Source organism: Microcebus murinus, chromosome 30 (genome assembly GCF_040939455.1).
Source record: "Microcebus murinus isolate Inina chromosome 30, M.murinus_Inina_mat1.0, whole genome shotgun sequence".
Taxonomy (NCBI): domain Eukaryota; kingdom Metazoa; phylum Chordata; class Mammalia; order Primates; family Cheirogaleidae; genus Microcebus; species Microcebus murinus.
The window spans coordinates 1840431-1857159 of NC_134133.1; the positions used below are offsets into that span (position 1 = coordinate 1840431).

Sequence of the window (16729 nt, forward strand, 5' to 3'; positions counted from 1 at the left end):
AGTGAGACTCTGTCCCCCCGGAAAAAAAAAAAAAGCATCTGGTATCTCTAAGTGTTAGCCACTGCTTTCAGCCTTGGTATTATTGTTCCCATATATGAATTCATGTTTTATAATTCTTCGGTCCTTTCTTCTCTATCCCAAGAAATCCCGCTTGGATTGCCTCTCCAGGCTTGCTTGCTTGCTTCCTCTCTTTATCGCTTTTTTTCTGCATTCCTTCATTGACACATGCAGCAGTTTTCCACCAGAATATTTCATTACCATGCAGAAATTTTCAAATCCCTTGAGGCAGAGGGAAAAATCAGAAAACTGGAGAAGGTGGTGACAGCGTCAGGAAGGGCGTGTCCTGGTCCGGAAGCTCCTTCCCTCCAGGAAAAGTTGGCATGCCTGGCTAGCGTGGCAGCTGCCAAGGTTAAGCACTGAGGACAGGTGCGGCTCTCGGGTACGTTCTGTGTAGCTGGGTGACACCAGCAGAGCACGCTGTGTTGCAGAGATGGGCGTCACAGGAAACGTCACCTCGTCCGGGCAAACAAGAAATGGGCGACAGACTCAGCTGGTCTTGAGCAACCCAGGAGACTGACTATCCCAGGGTCTCTGGGAGTGGGAACTCCAGACTGTGCTATTCAGAGTAATCCTAAATAGAAAAAGAAATAACAGGCAAGCTTTTTAAGACATTTATACATATATTTCTGTTAACCCAAGAAGCTTCTACTTTGGTAGGACACAAAACACAGGCATTAAATAGGTTCAGTAGGAGTTTTTGGATCTAGCATGTAGGTAAAAATGATGGTCATTGAGGCTGGGCGCGGTGGCTCACGCCTGTAATCCTAGCACTCTGGGAGGCCGAGGCGGGCGGATTGCTCGAGGTCAGGAGTTCAAAACCAGCCTGAGCAAGAGCGAGACCCCGTCTCTACTATAAATAGAAAGAAATTAATTGACCAACTGATATGTATATAAAAAATTAGCCGGGCATGGTGGCGCATGCCTGTAGTCCCAGCTACTCGGGAGGCTGAGGCAGAAGGATCGCTCGAGCCCAGGAGTCTGAGGTTGCTGTGAGCGAGGCTGACGTCACGGCACTCACTCTAGCCTGGACAACAAAGCGAGACTCTGTCTCAAAAAAAAAAAAAAAAATGATGGTCATTAAATAAACTGTGCTGAGGGGCAGTTGTGAGAAGGGAGATGAGGAAGGCTCTGCCAACAGGGACTCTTGTCCGGACATTTCACAGAATAAAGGGCAGCCACAGGGTGGAGAAGGGCAAAGGAAGTTCTAGCACACCGGGAAGGCAGGTGCTTACCTATTGTATATGCATGCCTGTCCTTACAGGTGCTTCCGGCTTCCTGGGAAAGCCCTGTGGAATCCAAGAGATTGTGTTTCCTTCCCCGTGGTTTTTCTTGGTTGTTAAACCATCCTATACGTATTTCTTTGTGGGTACATTTCGTGGTTGACTGTTATATTTTTAGATACATGTTAGGTCATTGCGGTTCATGGGAGTTAAACGTCATCTTTTGTTAGAAGCTGTATTAATAGACCTGTGTTTTTACTCATTAGCCCTCTGCTTGGGTTTGTCTCCATGTTACTCGTGTTGCTCCTTTCGACAGACTGGGAGGCCACCTGGGGGTTCGGCTGTCCTGCGCCCATCTTTCATTTTGCCGAAAGTAAAGATCGCAAGTCACCTCCTAGATGGGCCTTCCTTGGTTTTGTTTGCGGCTAATAAACTAAATGAAGCCATTTCAGTGCCGAGAGTCTCGTTTTCACCTGCCAGGCTCTCATCTGTCATTTATAATGGACAGGACCTGAGATGATAAAGCACTTGGCTTGTTTTCCTTTTTCAGCCTTTACCTCGAGTGTAGATCCAGGCAGTTAATGAGCAGTAATTTCAGATTCCCAGGTGTGAGCCGTCTCCCAAAAAAGAACCAGGGGAAGAAGGGCTTGATAATACTTGTTTAAGGGCTTGTGCTGAGAATGTTCAAGTTTATTTTACTTTTCATTTTATTGTGTGACTCATGACCCTGAATAGGTTGTATAGAGGGGGAAATGGGACAGAAAATTAACCTTCCAGTTCTAGAAGGTTGAATGGATTTTTCCCAAGTTCAAGCCAGGCCGGTCACAATAGAATGTTGTCAGTTTTAAACTAAACAGTGGCTCACTCCACTCATGGCATATGAAGGAGAGTTTCTTTTTTTAAAAGACGGATGATGAGGGTGTGTATTAGGGGTAGGAACCTGGGGCCGGCTGCCTGGGACCTCTTATAATATCCCTGAGCTGAGGGTCAGAGAGGAGGAAGTAGTTACTTGACCAGAAGACAAAGTCGTGGAATGAAGACTTTCTTGAAATGCTCAGGTACCTTCTGAGAAAGAAACACCCACCCAAGATGACCTTGCTCGGAGTGACTTGGGGGAATAAGCACCCCTACATTCCCTCACCTCCTGCCAGGCCTCCCCGGATGCCAGGTAGGAAAGGAGCCCATCCATCTGGTCTCTGTAGTCAGCCTCCCAGGGCCCAGGGGTCGATGAGGGCGGAGAAGACCTGGAGAGGGGACCACACATAGGTCCCAGATGGTGATGTTTTCATGGTCTACTGAACACGCGCGTTAGAGAATAGAACATTCTGGAATCCTTTTGTAAAAGGAGTCTAGCAGCCGGAGAAAGGGTGTGGCCAATACATAATTTAGACACTTGGAAGTGGAGAGAGTTTTGTGAAATTTCATTCTCAGCAGGCTGTGGGGAGTGCTCTGCCAATGCAGTTTTTAATTTGCTCCAGACGTGGTATACTGACATTAACTGAACAGCTAAATAAATAGATCAGACTTCCACACAAAAGATTGCAGCAAGGTTAGGCAGTAATACTGGTAATTTTAGAATATTGTCTATAGTTGCGGATGTGTTTTGGGTGACAGTGTTAGCCGATGTTGCTGGTTGACATAGAATAAGTTCTGGAAGATTCCTCTGTTACCAGGCACCCATCCGGCCTGCCCAGGCATTTCGGAGGGGCCCTAATTCAAATAGGATGTTGATTTTTATATAATTGCAAATGTTCGAATGGGTAACTTTGCTAGAGTGTTGTTTGTTTTTTTTTTCCCTCTTCATTTGCCTAAATGTAAATTTTTAATGCTAATGCATATTATCAGCAGTGACGATTTTGGAGTTTAAGGATCTATGTATGGGGTTTGGCATTGAAGTCATTTTACTGGGATGAGCAAAAAGGGTGGGGAATTGGGGAAATGAACTGAAAAACTTGCTTTTACAAAGAAATTTGACAGTGCATTGATTTTCATAAATATTCTAGCGACATTTGTAATGAGTAAAACATACATATGTGCTTTTTTAAATTATAGTGCTTAAAACAATTTTAACATGGATCTTAGTCCATAAGAAACAGCTTATATCAGATCTAGGCTTTGTAAGAGGGGGGAAAACAGGGAATAGCTTGTATCTCACTGAGATCTCAGCTGGAAGCTTGTATTTTTACTTTTCCCAGTCAGATATTTATTCACCGGGATTTTGATATAAATCTTTGTCAACCTTTTGTTTTTCTAGAAAACTAAATGATCAAATAGGTTTGTTTGAACAGATGCAGAGTGGCGCAGAGTCATTCTATTCCACCTTCATTTTGCATTAGATTTGTTATTTACAGAAACAGTGGGCTTTGCCATTAACTAAATTTGTCTTTCTTTCCCTCTGGTGTGAAGTGTGAATCTGTGTGGTCCTGAGTTTTGGCTCTGTCTGCTTAGCTAATTTTTAATTGATGTCATTTCGTGAAAAAGAAGAAACCACCCATAGAAATTTTTTTTTTTCTTTCCTGCAGAGACAGTTTCCCTACAGAGACCATTATGTTGCAACAATAGATGGGTAGACATCCTGTTTATAGATGAATAAATGGGTCTTTCACCAACTTGCCAATTTTATGGGTGTTCTCTATATTAACTCTCCAACTAATGATGATGGAATATACATATTCACATTTATCATGGCATAAGTCTGAGATGATTCGATGAAGTACTGCTCAGAAAGAATGTGCCAATAAATATTCTTAATCTGCACCAATGTTGCTCCCATCACAAATAAAATATAGATGCTGCCTTGTGAGCAATGAGTCTCCTGCCTTAAAAGCAATTATCTGTTAAGCTGTGAAGGCAGTTTTGTAGCCAAAATATTTCTTGACAGTCAATTCTAATAGCTAATTTTTTGAGTAAGAATTGTATACCTCTTAAGCCTTTTGATGCCTCTTGGTGAATAGTATGACCAAAATCTCTCTGCTCTATTTTTTTTTTTTTTTAGCTTCAAATGTCTCCGTGGCCAAATTATACATCATGGTAGCTTTTGCAAGAGCTATTTTAAACACACAGCACTCAAAAAAAGAACCTTGCATTTGCCATTCTAAATGTCCAAGTGGCTTTTGTAATCATGGTAATGGTTCTGATTCTCAGATTCAAAAGAATCTGGGAAATGTCTCTATCAAATTAAAAAAAAAAAAAATGTTTGTGCTGTTTCCCCAAACCTCTGTGCCCTTTAGTCCGTTTAACTCCTTGCTGTCTGTACCTGCTTATAATGCCAATTAATATTTCCATCTTGAGATTTTTTTCCCTGCTCCTAGAAAACTTGTCAATATCTGACTTAACCACTACTGTTTGCTGGCAACTGGGGAAGCATTTGTATGCCTCCCTCGGCCTGGCCAGGATGTTTGTGGTGGTGGTTTTTGATTGTGAGAGCCCTCTACTTTTGCAGATCTATAAGTTTGACCTACATAGTGAACTGGTTAGCATCTCTGTGGAGGAGGACCCGACATCCTTGTGCCAGCTAATCACCAATGGCATGGCTCCTGGACATCTCTCTTAACGGGTCTCTGCCGATCAAATTTCCAACCCATTGACACTTGCAGAAAATGACTGAATTAGGGTGTTATAAGTTAGAGCACAGATGGTCTGCTAAAGCTCACTTAAGCTAGAATCCACATTGTTTTGACCAGAAGATGATTTTTTTTTTTTTTTCAGGGAGCATTACTTAGGTCGACTGCTTCATAGAATACCTTTGGAAAATCTCAACTTAAGAAAACATACTCATTTTGAGAGGAAATAGGGCTTTATGATTTATCTGGTGCGGTATTCACGGTGTTTTTTAAGCTGTTAAAATAAACCAGTATTCATAATAGGAGGTGGTGCCAGGATCTTATCTAGAGCTGAAAGTCTGTATTTAACTTTTATGGTTGAGATATACCTAAATATGCATGATTGATGAGATCGTTGGTAGTTATGCCCCAGTGTGAACTGGATTTCCTTACTGCCTCACATGTTCTGTGTGAAGCAGAGTTGATAGATTACACCTTAAGTTGCAGTTATCAACATACGTAGTATGTAACTCCAGAGTTAGGGAAACAAATATTTAACACGCTTGCTTGGCTCGTACTCTTTCCTCCACTTGCACAGTAGGTGTTGTTAAGAGGTCAGAGATTTCCCCGACAGAACCAAGACGTTTCTTGGTTCTTCTTCATCATCTCAACATGGCACTCCAAACAGCCAAGTACAAAGAGCAGAGTTACAGTGTGCCCCATTGACCGTTCACCCACCTGATATCCAAAATCTGAACTCATGATGATGTCTCTGTTGGAATTTTCACGAGCACAATTACAAATAGCAAGAGTGGCAAAGGGATAAATTTCAGTGTGTCGGAAAGGAGGAGGGGTTCTTGTTGGAGACATCTATTTCAGTTCAGGACAGAGTCTAGGTTTTGAAGGCTAGGACCCACTACTGTGCCATCATTATTAGTAGTCCCCAGCCCCATCTATGTAGAGATTGCAAACCGTAAGCTCTGGACAACAATTTTCCCAGTAAGCAAGAAATATCTTGGGTTGTAAAGAACCAAAAGATCCATAAAACGATAGAATACATCTTACGTCCGATCAATTTTCATTGAGCAATGAGATTTGAAAACAAGAAATCCTTGGGCACTAGAATGTAGGACTCAGGAGCATATCCTTGAAGCTTAGAAATAGGACCAGACTAGAGGTGGGACTCTTTTTTTTTGAGACAGAGTCTCACTCTGTTGCCCAGGCTAGAGTGAGTGCCGTGGCATCAGCCTCGCTCACAGCAACCTCTAACTCCTGGGCTCAAGGGATCCTCCTGCCTCAGCCTCCCGAGTAGCTGGGACTACAGGCATGCGCCACCGTGCCCAGCTCATTTTTTGTATATATTTTTAGTTGTCCAATTAATTTCTTTCTATTTATAGTAGAGACGGGGTCTCGCTCTTGCTCAGGCTGGTTTCGAACTCCTGACCTCAAGCAATCCTCCCGCCTTGGCCTCCCAGAGTGCTAGGATTACAGGCATGAGCCACCGCGCCCGGCCAAGAGGTGGGACTCTTGACTGACCACGGTAGTCACTGGTCAGAGAGAAACTGCAGGGGGGAGTAGAAGGAGCGTGGCCTTTGATGTCAGCCTGACCTGGTTCAGGTCCTGACTCTGTCGCTTGGTAGCTGTGTGACCTCGAGCAAGCTACTTAAGTCTCAGTTTATTTACCAGGGAAGGTGGTGGATGGTACATCCTTCCTAGCACTTAGAAACATTAATACTCAGTGGATCTTAAGCCTCCATACTGATTTTACTTACTCAGGTGAGGAAAAACTTACAGGATGAAAGTAGGGTGAAGAGTTTAGGAAGAAGAGAGTAGACCCATTTGCCCAGGCTCACCCTGACTGTTCTCAGAGGTTGGGCTGAGTGGAGACTTGGTTCCCAGGGGACTCATCCATCAGATGTCACTTCCATGCTCTCAGTTTAGAAATTTGGAATCAGATGTTTGGTTTATCTTGATTGATGAATTAAGAATGCCAACATGTTGCTTAGTATTAAGGGTGATGTTTAAGATATTTCTCTTTGATTCTGAGATGTTCAGCCTAGATCATAAACTTACTAAATTTCTTTTTCTTTTTTTTTTTTCCTGGGAGAAATTAAAAGGGCAGAGCGAGAGGGTGTTTTTCGGGGCATTCTCTTTTTCACATGTCATTTGTAGCTATTTTGGTGGTGCACGAGTTGCCTTAACCCAAGGAGGCTAGCATTTGAAATTGTACAGAAGAAAATAATTTCAAACTTCAAGAACAGACCACAGGTAGAAAAGTAAGCCTGAGCCTCTCTCTGGGATTTTCAACAGAAGGCAAGTCTAGTCCCAGTTAAACTGATCTGTTGGTTTATTTGTAGGATTACAACAAAGTCCAAGATTGAATTCCTCACCTGAATCACTTCCTTATTGACTGAATCCGTTTAGACTCCCCTCTAATTTAGCAGAGTATTTTTATTAAAGCCAAGCATACAAACATCAATTATCCAAGCTGCATCTAATTTCCTTCACCATTTATTTTCCTTCGTTGGCTGCCAATGGATTAGAAGACATGATTAGAATTCATCAGGAAAATAAAAACAACAGCAGAGAAGAGAAAAACAGTTCTACAAAAACAGATGCTTAAACAAGAGCAGCAGCATTCAGAATTAAAATAACTTGTGATTTTTTTTTTAAAAAAAAGTCCTTATCTTGACTAATGTAAACATGCTTGCTTGATTTTTATCAACCGAGTGCCCACTGCAGTGGGATCAAATTAGCATTTCAAATTGGAATAGGTAGAGACCAAACCCAGTATCTGCATTTATTGTGCTCCATATGTATGCTGCAATATATTCTAAACGCAGCACAGTGCTTGACCGTCTGCAATAACCATTGCAAAATGGCTGGCTTATTGCAGATGTTTGTTTGTCCACTTCCAAACAGTGTCAGGGAGAGAAAAAGAATAAAGCAAAGGCATTCGTTTTATGAACTCGTTAAAGGTGCAGGTTTTAGTTTTAAAGGACTGATACTGAAGTTGGAATGGACACATTTATGTAATCGGCCACCAGGACGGCCTGGGTAGCTTATGTTGTCAGCAGGGGCCAAGAAAATGGTGCAACAAAGAAAGAAAACTTAAAATCTGAAAGGTGCTATCAAAAATATATTAAGTGACAGAAATAAGGAGGGGTAGTGGTGTGCCTGAGTAAATTTGGAGAGGAATGAACCAAATCCACCTCTATATCAGTGGCTAGCAAACTAGGGCCTATGCACCAAATTTGACCCAGCGCTTGTTTTTGTAAGGTTTTGTACTGGAATAGAGCCACGCTCATTCATTAACATATCATTCGTCTGTGACTGCTTTCATGCTACAACAACAGGGTGGAGTGCTTGTGACAGAGACTAGCCCACAAAGCCTAAAATATATACTAACTAGCTAATATACATAGCTACAATATATACTAATATATACTAACCAGCTCTTTTTTTTTTTTTTTTTTTTTTTTTAAGAGAGTCTCGCTTGTTGCCCAGGCTATAGTGAGTGCCGTGGCGTCAGCCTCGCTCACAGCAACCTCCAACTCCTGGGTTCAAGCGATCCTCCTGCCTCAGCCTCCCGAGTAACGGGACTACAGGCATGTGCCACCATGCCCGGCTCATTTTATATATATATATATATATATATATATATATATATATATATATATATATATATATTAGTTGGCCAATTAATTTCTTTCTATTTATAGTAGAGATGGGATCTCGCTCTTGCTCAGGCTGGTTTCCAACTCCTGACCTCGAGCAATCTGCCGGCCTCGGCCTCCCAGAGTGCTGGGATGACAGGCGTGAGCCACCGCGCCCGGCCCTAACCAGCTCTTCATAGCAAAGGTTTGCCCACTGCTGGCGTATGGCATTGGCTCCCCTAAGATCACCTGGCTATTCCAGCCCGACCCGCATGTGCCCTGCCGAAACAGAGGTCGGTTTGAACTGTGACTGCCTCTGTTTACCCATAAAATGGATATTGGGGACAATAACCTACCCCGTTTTACAGATGAGAAAACCAAGACTCAGAGAGGGTAAAAACAACTTGCATCAAACTATGCAGCCAGTAGATTGTCAAGCTCAAAAATTCAGTTCTTTTTCTTCGACATCATCCCGACTCCCTTTAACGAAATGCAAACAGATGCCCAACTGCTCAAATAAAAGGTGAGTTATTTATACAATATATTATTGGAGATAATATATTATTGAGGTCTGTGAGCCTCAGTTTACCCATAAAATGGAGGTGTAAAAAACAAAAGTGTATCTTAAAAGTTTAACGTGAATGCATCGTGGATGGGTAAATAAGTGTTAGCTCCCTTCCTGACCAGGCTTCTCACATTCTTTCTCAGGGTGTTTGCTGAAACCGAAGATTCCCTTAATCTACGTGGCCTCTTCCTTGAGTGTTCCTCAGACTCCAGCTTAAATGTCTCTGCCTGGGACAGGGCCCCCCTGAGCACCCAGTCTATAATGGGGGTCCCTGCTGCCATTCCCCTGTCTACCTCCCTTCCTACCTGCTGTCACAGTTTAGCAGTTTTAGATGGAGAACATTTCTGTCTGGTTTTAAAGTTTTTCTCGCCCAGCTTAACTACTGACCATACTCAATGGTGGAAAGACCAGCCAGGGAAAGAGTAGGCTCTCAAGAATATCTTTGATATATTGAATAAATAACTCACCTTTTATTTGAGCAGCCGGGCATTTGTTTGCATTTCGTTAAAGGGAGTCAGGATGATGTCGAAGAGAAAGAACTGAATTTTTGAGCTTGGCAACATATCCATACTGGCTGCATGGTTTGATGCAAGTTGTTTTTACCCTGTCTGAGTCTTGGTTTTCTCATCTGTAAAACGGGGTAGGTTATTGTCCTCAAGGTACAGGGGCATTTTAAAAAGTAAAATAAACAAACAAACAGACAGATGAACACAATGGGGTAGATAATGCCTGTCTCACAAGTTTATGGCAGAATCCTCTGTGCTAATAAACGAGAAAATACTAAGCATGACATGTATTTCAGGGCCTTCAGTAGGTTTGCTGGCTCTGAAGGACATTTGACAGTAGATAAAGCTGGCGATTCTCCCTCAACGTCACCTCAGTTTTCTTATCTTTTAAATGGGGGTGTTTATACCCACCTCATACAACACTCACGTGTTAAATGTGTTAATACACGTAAAGTAAATCAGAATGCCGAATACCACCTGCTGGATGCTCAGAAGTGTTAGTTATGTTTGTAGTCATTGTTGATATATCAAGTCTTAAAAGATTATGGACACTTTTGCCAGAAAGGTGTACATCTAGACAAAATACCATAGATAGTTGCGAAGCAGATACGATTCACCTGAAGCCCCTGTTCCCATCTGTATGCGTGTGCTGTGTGTCACCACTCTCTACCTTTGAGGCCATGTCCCATGGGCGCAGTAGAGTCCTGGGAATTATCTAAAATTATTACCCCAGAAAAATGTTCTGTGTATGAATTCCTCTGACTAGGGTCTCATCGTGTTCATTCGATACTCAAAAGGCTCTATCTTCCAAAAAAGGTTGTTTTTTTTTTTTTTAGTATTGATTTTTGTTTGTTTGGGGGGTGGGGGTCAAAAGGAGCTTGATTACATTGCAAAGGCTGTAGCTTTTCTTCTCTTGCATTTCATTTTTTAGTTTTAATTGTGCATTAAAATCTGCAGCCGGAGCGTGTTTTGCAAAGCCACGCACACACAGACATTTGAAAGCCCCGAATTTGTTCTGCCCGGCCACCTGCACGCCTGCCAGAGGCTGCCCCAAATGCACCTTGGGAGCAGCCGTCTGGGGTGTCAGGTCCTGGGCTCTGTATCTGGCACCTGAACTGCCTCATTAGATGATCTTGACTTTTATAAAACAGTCAATAGCAGCCCTCATGATTCACACCAGAAAATCTGAAAAAAAGTCTGTGTTCTCAAAAGCACTTAGGGATTTTCCGGGAGAGCATCTGGGTTTTTAAACAGACCTAGAGCTGACTTTTTTTTTTTTTTTTTAATTTTCTTTGCCAGGGGGGGAAAAAAAAAAGACAATTAAAAGTTGCTATTGGTGTTGTCATGGAACAACAGTTAGTGGTTACAAAATGAATGAACATGTGAGGCACACGTTGGAAATTTGACATGCTTTATAAACACTAAATAGTAATAATGATGTCACGAGGCTTTCATTTTTTTTAACTGTCTTAATTTCATTCTCAGTTTGAGATTGCAGATTACAGTAGTTAATTATAGAAATCGGCCCAGAGTGAAACCTTAAATCAGATTTCCATTAAAGTGCATCACTGTAGCAAATTGCTTTATACTCAGAGAGGGGGGTAAGAACGGCGTAATCTCTGATTGGGTGGGGTCTTCCCACCACCCCCGTGGTGATTCTCCTCTTGGTGCTCTGTGTGTGGTCTGTCGTGTGGCCTAAACAACCCCATTTCCCTGAGCTAAGCAGCCTGTGTGCTTCTGTCGTTCTTCTTACAGAAATCCTAAACGCTGCTTCTTCGGTCCAACTCTCCCTTCGTCCCTCCCTCTCTCTCTTCCTCCTTCCTGTGCACTCTCTCGTACTCCCTCTGTCACTGCCTCTTGCTTGCTTGCCCTGTCTCTCTCTTGCTCTGTCTCTCTCATGATCTCACCTGGTTGCTCTATTATTTCTCATTCTCTCTCGTGCACTTGCTTTTCTCTTTGTCCCTGTGCTGTCACTTCCCCTCTATTTCCCAGGGAGGTTGCTTCCAAGACTTGTCATCGCTCAGTTGTGAAAGGAGAAAAGGAGTAAGAGGCACCAGGCTCCGGCCACCCTCAGCCTCGCCTGTGTCTTCCTGCGTTCTTCCCCTTCCAACCACTGGTTCCTCCACGAACTAAGCTGGGTGACATTTCCACCTTTCTCCTGGCTGCCTCCTTTATCTCAGATCCTTCTCTTGTGTCTACTGGAATATCACCTCTTCCAATAAGCCCCTCTCATCCATCGCAGCGGCCTACCTCACTGCCCTGCCCCTGGCCTGGACCGTGGAACCCATCCGTAGGCCAGTATTGTAATTGTCGTTTCTCTGGTCTGGCTCTCCAGCTACTCTTCGAACTCTTTGAGAGGAGGAATAATGTCTTGTTCTTCTCTCTATCGCAAGCACTCTACCTGTGCCCGGTACAAGGGAGATGACCAAGTGGCTATTGAAATTAATTTAGTTCATTTCATTCTTTAAACTATTATTTCTTAGATGATTATGCCATGTCGTGGATCATGCTAGTGGCTGATTAGAAAAAGATGGGGAAAAAAAATACATAATCTTTGTTTTAGAGGAGCACAAAGACGACCCACACAAGCGAGGAGGGAGAATAAACCACACTGGAGACCAGAACGATCCATTTCTTAGTAAGTCTGACAAAGCCAGTTATTCCTCTGCAGTTGGGAAACAGGGCTTTTCCTTGGGCTGAGCACCAGCTGAGGTACTTGGCTTACTTTCAGGTATAAGGTGATGTATGAAGAATGTCTATTTTCAGTGTTGGACTCGAATTAAACACAACGAGAGACTAAGTGGGAACTGACGCCCACCAGGGCCACGCCGGCTTCCAAGCCTTGTTTAAATCACTGGGTCACAAGCATCTTCCCCCCCACCTTCCCATCCCCCCCTTCCACCTGTTTAGGTGAATTCACAAAGGTTTATCATCTGAACTATAACTACTCTGTGGAACCATCGGACAGTTCTATTTGTCTGTTGATCAGGCAGATGAATCCAGTGGAGTGATTCACCGAAACTTGGTGAGACGGGGAAGCTTCCCCGAGAAGCCGCCGTCTGAATCCGACCCTAAAGCGTGTGCGGGTTGGAGCCAGATTGGCAGGGGTGTGCGGGTTGCCGGCGTGGGCTCCACTGGAAGGCCTCGTTCTTCCACACAAACCTTCCTGAGGAGCCCCCAGCAGTTCCTGAGTTCCTATGCAGGATCCCGCGGAGTCATTATTGCCCTTGAATGTTGTTCTTCCATTGTTCTGGCAAGTTCCTCTCCACCCCACGGTTATTTGGAGACTGCTGCCGTACCAAGGCTCAGTGCTGACAGCACTTAATAGCTGTCATTAGGAAGCAACCTTCTGCTTACCAGTCAGCCCGCTGTGAATAGTAATGGGAGATTTCTTTTCTTGGGAGTAGCCCCAGTCTCTTAATTGGTTTGAGAAATACTGCTCATTTATTTGTTCTTAAGATACTACCTTCTTTATCAAATTTCAGTAAGTTGGTGTTGCCATTATATTTGAATTCAACATAGCTGCAGTGTGTGGACTGAAGAAGGTTCTCTTACTTGCTACCTAGGTAACCTGCCCGCTTTCATCATTGCTTGCTGAATAAATGCATGTGTAAATATTCATCAAGTACATTTAAAGCCATGCACAAAATATTTCATGTGTATTATCTCAGTCAGGCCTTTCACCAACCTTATGGACTAGGGACTACTATAATTCCCCTTCTGAAGATGAGGAAAGCATGCTCAAGAGAGGCCAGGTGCCCTGGCCAGAGTCCCAGCGCTGGCAACTGCATGAATGGAGAAGTCAGCAGGCGACGCAGCGAGCTGACCTGGGGCCTGAGCCCTGCTACGTGTCATCTATGTCACCTTGGCTAAATGCCCCCAATGGCTTTATCAGCTACAGCCAACCCTCACCTTACCTAACGAATAGGGTTCTGGGAAGGATCAAAATAAAAAAAAAACGAAGACTCGTGTAAATGGCACTTTCTAAACAGTTAACTGCTATAGAAATGTAAGCTATTCTTTTCTCATATGTTTTGTACAGTTAATTTAGCATGCTGAAATAACGGGATTCAAAAATGGCACACGGCACGTACATATATGCTTTGCAATTAGTGTAGCGTAATTTAATTGTGATTCTATTGTTGGAACTTTGATGCCTCCAGCTTGATGAATAAGCCATTTTCTGTGGGTGTTATCAATTAATCTAGGTAATGAATTCTCTTCATTATCTCGTTCTTCATGTTAATTATACAGGATTTTCTTGTGCCTATTTATCAAGTCAGGACAAGTACAACTTTCTTGGCCCACATGCCTTTGAATATGGAATATGTACAAACAAGTTAAAATGATGGCTTTAAATTTGCATTTCTGAAAAATTCCAGTCCATGGTTTGACTTTTGTGTTATGCACTTGCATCTCTTTATTTTAGGGGACTTTTTTTTTTTTTTTAATAAAAAAGATTGTTACCTAAGATTATTAAACTAACTCTGAATTTTGAGACTATACTCCTAGCATATCAAAGAGGTATTAAGGAAGCACAGAAAAGTTTGAATCTTTACCTGTTAATATTAGACAACAAATAGTAAATTCCCGGCCTTGAAATACTGCATGAGGCACCATGACACATATAAATTTAATTGTAAATCATGGAGAAAAAAACATAAGTATGTGGAATTTTAAGTGACGCTACTCATCAAAAGAACAACAATATTTAAAAAAAGACAGTATATAATAAATACACAAAGGAATGGTAATCAGATTCGTTTTGAGTTCAGTAGAGTGATTGATGAGATAATATGATTAATATGGTAATGTTATATAGGGATACATGTAATGCAGATGTCAACAGTATTATTACTGTCATTGTTACTCTGCTGTTACTATGAAAATAGTTTTTACCTTTAATTGACTTTTCATATAGTTCTGAATATTATTCTTTGGTGCTACACTAAAAGTCTCTATATTCATTATTAAATATTAACTTTCTTACCATGTTCTGGGCCTTTTTTTGTGTTTTATGCTCTGTGTGAAAAGAAACAAAAAACCCCAAGGAGTTTTATTTTAATTGTCTCTCATTTAACCAGTTTTTTTTTTTTTTTCTCTTTTCTTTTTTTTTTTTGAGACAGGATCTCACTCTGTTGCCCAGGCTAGAGTGCAGTGGCATCATCATAGCTCACTGCAACCTCAAATTCCTGGGCTCAAGCGATCCTCCTGCCCCAGCCTCCCAAATAGCTGGGACTACAGGCATGCGCCACCACACCCAGCTATTTTTTTTTTTTTTTTTATGTTTTGCAGAAACAGGGTCTCACCGTCGCCCAGGCCGATCTAAGACTCCTGGGCTCAAGGGATCCTCCCAACTCAGCCTCCCAAAGCACTAGGATTCCAGGCTTGCAGCTGGCCAGCCAGTTATTTTTGAGGCTGTTGGCTGTCGGCATTTTAATAGGTAACTGTCTATTTTTTGATTTCAGGTTGAAGCGATCCTCGTCAATATTTTTGGTGGCATCGTCAACTGCGCCATTATCGCCAATGGAATCACCAAAGCCTGCCGGGAGCTAGAGCTCAAGGTGCCCCTGGTGGTCCGGCTTGAAGGTGAGTCATGAGTCACGGCGGATTTCCACTGCGCCAGGACTCCTTCCCCAAGGTCAGGTGACCAGCGTGTTCTGGGTTCACGACTTCCTGAGATAACGTAAGGAGGCCCTGGGTTGAACAAGCTGAAACACACGCAGTACAGCAAGACTTCTCTGGGCCTCTGACAGGCTGGTACGGATTGCAGCCATCCAAGGATGGCAGGTGTTAGGATTCTCCAGATTTTTCCAAGTATATTCTAGAACAGAAGCCCTTTTATTATGAATTTTTTTTTCATGAGATTAGTGTTCAGGGAAAAAAGCATTCTGAAATATGTTCCTGTAAGAATTATTCATCATGGGAGAGCAGCTGTTCTCAAACTTTTTTGACCCGAAGATCCCAAAGAGCTTTCGTATATTTGGGATTATATCTGTCGTATTTATTGATTGATTTAATTGATAAATACTTTGATGGCAAATTATTTGGGATTTTTAAAAGTATTTACATAATTTTTTAAAATCATTAATTTTTATTTTTATGTTATATATGTGTGTCTATATATATATACATATATATTTATTTTATTTTATTTTATTTTTTAAAGATATAGGGTCTTGCTCTGTCCCCCAGGCTAGAGTGCACGATCATAGCTCACTGCCTGGAACCTCAAATGCCTGGGCTCTAGCAGTCCCACCACCTCAGTCTCCCGAGTAGCTGGGACTACAGGTGCATGTTACCATGCCTGGCTAATATATTTTATATTTTTGTACTGTGTATTTTACATATATTATATGCATTATATATTTTATGAAAAGTTACTTTTTAAAATTTTAGTAAGAATAGTGGCATTGTTTTACAATTTTGCAAATCCCTTTCTTAACTAGCTCGTTGTCTATTTCTGCATACAATCTGTTAAAATATGCTGTTTTGGTCGAAGTGTGTGAAGAAAATCTGGCCCCACAGAGATATGTATTTGGAAGTTGGAGGAGTATTTAACTGACTTTTCATATAGTTATAAATATTATTCTTTGGTACTACGCTAAAAGTCTATATAGGTAATGATTTCTTTATTAAAGATTAGTTTTCACGTAGAATCTGACTATCATAATGAACTTTTCATACTCTTTTATATTAAAATCGATTCATGTGTCTTGCACATTCAGTGGGTTTTGCCCATGCGTGATTCATAACATCATGCATTGATCATTTGGAAAATTTTCAGCGATGCAGATCTTTCAAAGGTTGGCCCATTTCACTATACAGTACCAAAAAATTCACATTTGCTAACGTCACCACCATTCTCATCAGAAAAGCTTTGTATTAGGGAGCCGTCAAGTTCACAGGGTGGGTGTGAGTTTTCCAGAATTTGAGTCTTACTTTATAGAACCCATTTTATCACCAGTCGCCAGTTTTCCTTGATGTGACAGATCTGCCTCACTCATTTTTGAGGCGGTGTCTGCCACATGCCCAAGTCTGAACAGCCGTACCACGGTGGTCTGTGTTCCAAGAAGAACTAGTGTTCCGTGGGAAAGCGAGTAGTTCAGCCCGATGCTGAGACAGTTGTGTCCCAGCGCTTTTCCTCGGAGCTGCCGCCGTAGTTGAGGGTGCACCGGAA

The 16729-nt window shown here is 42.1% G+C and overlaps 1 protein-coding gene across 1 annotated transcript in view; it reads left to right on the plus strand.

Annotated features, from left to right (window-relative positions):
• Positions 1-16729, plus strand: part of SUCLG2 (succinate-CoA ligase GDP-forming subunit beta) — a 246723-nt gene that overhangs the window by 214510 nt on the left and 15484 nt on the right. The window contains exon 10 of the mRNA XM_075998800.1: positions 15018-15138. Within this exon, the coding sequence (XP_075854915.1) occupies positions 15018-15138 (121 nt within the window). The remainder of the gene's footprint in view (positions 1-15017; positions 15139-16729) is intronic.